Consider the following 2965-nt stretch of genomic DNA (forward strand, 5'->3'; position numbering starts at 1 on the left):
GAAATCACGAAATGGCCTTAAACAATTAGTAAATAAACTGCAGAACGTTATGTTTTCTAATACACACACGAATTGCCTGTTCTGACAGCGCTGCACAAACTCTCGGCGGATCTGCTTGTTAACCAGGGTTCGAAGTCCAAAGCGCCAGGAAAATCTGCGCTGAAACAGTAGGCGCGTTTCCATTACCCTTCAAATTGCACGAATTGAAATTGCGAATTGAAAATACGCCTAATGGAAATGCTTCAATTTTGCAAAACCGCCCATATATCGCAAAAAAGTTTTTACGCTCACATGAGGTGGTTTTTCAGGCAATGCGAAAAATAAATAATTCGCAAAACTGCAATGGAAACGTTTTTTTTGCATTTACAGGTCACATGGTGTATGTAAAAAGTCATATGATCATTCTTCAATGTACTATAACCTCCAAGAAACACTTCATAAGTGGCCGCTCTCCAGTATAAGGGGCTTTCCTACCATTAATGCTTAGACAATTTACACTGCACACGTCTGCGGTGCAGTGTGGCTGTGATACGGCCACTGAAGCTGATTCTCTCTTAACGTTAGTCAGTGCTTGTTTATTCCAGCCGCGCCACACACGTTTCTGAAGCGGCTCTCTGTGCTGCTTCTGTAAAGATACACGCATACGCCTCCTTTGAATAAATATAGCCAAAATCTGTTAAAATCCCACCAAAATCCGTTGCCATGAATTATCGCGAGAGGCAAAAGGTTACGTTTTAGTCGCAGAACGCAGTCATTTCGCAATACTTTTTTAATCGACATTTATAAAATATCGCCAAAGTTTTGCGCAAATCTGTAATAGAAACACACCTAGTGTTACTCGTCAGTTGCTCAGTCACATTTTTATGAATTTTTACAAGGCATGTGACAATGCGATACGTGCGACGTATTCGTAATGAGACTCATTTATAAATCGGCTGTTGTCAACAAAAAGAAGCATTGAGGTCTTCCTGCGCTTTCCACCAAAATAAAAGTTGAGAAAAAGCAAGAACTCCAACATTTATAAATGTTAGTTTTGTAATTTTACTGTTGTTCTTTAAAATAAAATAAAAAGACAATAATAGTAATAGTGATTACAACAGCTGTGTTAATACATTTATTATAACATTCACACAGTAAAAAATACATGCCTGATTCAAGAAGGGGGTCTGATGGCCAAAAAATATTATTTGACTAATTTATTAATTTTAAGTTAAATTGTGCTTTGTTGGTATAATGTCTGCTAGAATGTTAAAAAAAATGTTCAGTGTTAAATATTTTTAAATTGTGTTTTTTTTAATTCTTTGAAAAGCAAGACAAAACAGTAAAAAGCACATTTTGGCTATTTCATTTATGCAATGGTGCAAAAAAACTGGTAAAATACATGGGGGAAAAATCCTTGAAAAACCATGTTCGGTTTCAGCTTCGGCCAAGAATTTTCATTTCGGTGCATCCCTAAAATTTTCATTTTTGGGTGAACTATTCATTTAACGTGGAATCTTGACTATTTGATCAATTGAATTTTTTTAATTTTGTCTGTTATTACACCTTTTTTTTTCTGTTGCATTTTGCTGAAAGAAGCATTTGAAGTTTAGTAGCAACTCGCTTACTCTTAAAATTGATATATTCACATGAATTTGAATTTCTAACATTTACAGGTTGGACTTGGAATATAACAGTAAGATATGCATTGAAGGAACCCACATTATTCAGAAGCATTGTTTCACTACTGTAAAGTGACATCACTGATGGAAGTTTGCTGTGCCATTTTTATAGTTTAGTTGTTGCAGTCCTTAATCAAATCATATTACCTTATTGATTATGGCTTCCCTCTTGATTTGTCCTGTGCGTGAGTTTAATCATGGTAACCAATGCTTGTCATTCATTGGTCACAGGCACGCTATGGATCTCTGAAGATCAAAGGGAAGAAAAGACCAGCACTCAATGCCATGGCTGACTACTGATGTGTGGGAAGATGTGTCCACTTTATCAGACAACCAGTGTGTTCATATTCTTCTCTTTCCATAAGGGTTGTGGACTTTTTTTTTCTTTTTCAACTTTTTCATGGATATACCAGCGGATCTATTTATTACTTCTACCAGCAAGTGTGTACATACAGTGAGTATCATGAGTTAGAGTAGTATATGAAACGTATGGGGTTTGACTGATGGGTGTATTTGTAACGGATGGCTTTATTGGTCTGAATTTGACATTCAGATGTCTTTAGCTCCAGTATTTGTATTTAGACATGTCCTCTGTGGATGGGGGGTTTATATTTCTGTTTTCATACTTTTGCTGCCTTTTAGATGATGTTTTGAGTAGTTTTTACAATTGTAGGTTAGGTAAAAAATTCAGATTCTTAAAAACTTGTAAGTGATTTGCCAGCATCAGACCAAACGTTTCTCTTATCAGTAATAGAGAAAATACCAAAGAGAACAAAAGGCAGTATTGCGTTGTTTTTAATACAATTTTCAAATGTTAAAAAAAAGTCAGCTGTTGTTTTCTTTATTATTGATGTTACGTTGGATTAAAGAAAACCCCTTTTGCACATTCTTTAAATCCTCGATTGAAATCCTTCACTTCTGGTCTTCATGCAGAATGTTCTTTATCTGGGAGAAAGTCCACACTAATGTAACATCTCTGCTGTGTGTGCGTGTGCAGGTAATTCTGTTCTATCGTGTGGCTGTCATTCAAAATGAATGCAATAATATGAATAAAGCCAGAATATTGTAATGCAATTATTTGTTATTGTTTTATACTTTATTATATAACCAAATATTGTTTATTCTGCTGTTTGGCAGTTGCGGTATGCTAAACTTTCAAAAAGTTTGAGCAATTTCTTCTATAATTACAGCATGTACCATTTTTACCATGTGCCATCAATACATGCATACATTTTTTTTTTTTTATATTAATCTTGAAAAGGGTTCAAGGACATGGTATGTACCTATAATTATGCAATACCAAT

The 2965-nt window shown here is 35.0% G+C and overlaps 1 protein-coding gene across 1 annotated transcript in view; it reads left to right on the plus strand.

Annotated features, from left to right (window-relative positions):
* LOC107695546 (receptor expression-enhancing protein 3) overlaps window positions 1-2735 on the plus strand; it is a 38131-nt gene extending 35396 nt beyond the window's left edge. Inside the window, exon 8 of the mRNA XM_016495518.1 lies at window positions 1893-2735. Coding sequence (XP_016351004.1) covers window positions 1893-1961 — 69 coding nt within the window. The 3' untranslated portion in view covers window positions 1962-2735. The remainder of the gene's footprint in view (window positions 1-1892) is intronic.
* The last annotated feature ends 230 nt before the right edge of the window (window positions 2736-2965 follow it).

Source organism: Sinocyclocheilus anshuiensis, unplaced genomic scaffold, assembly GCF_001515605.1.
Source record: "Sinocyclocheilus anshuiensis isolate Anshui unplaced genomic scaffold, SAMN03320099.WGS_v1.1 scaffold466, whole genome shotgun sequence".
NCBI classification, from domain to species: domain Eukaryota; kingdom Metazoa; phylum Chordata; class Actinopteri; order Cypriniformes; family Cyprinidae; genus Sinocyclocheilus; species Sinocyclocheilus anshuiensis.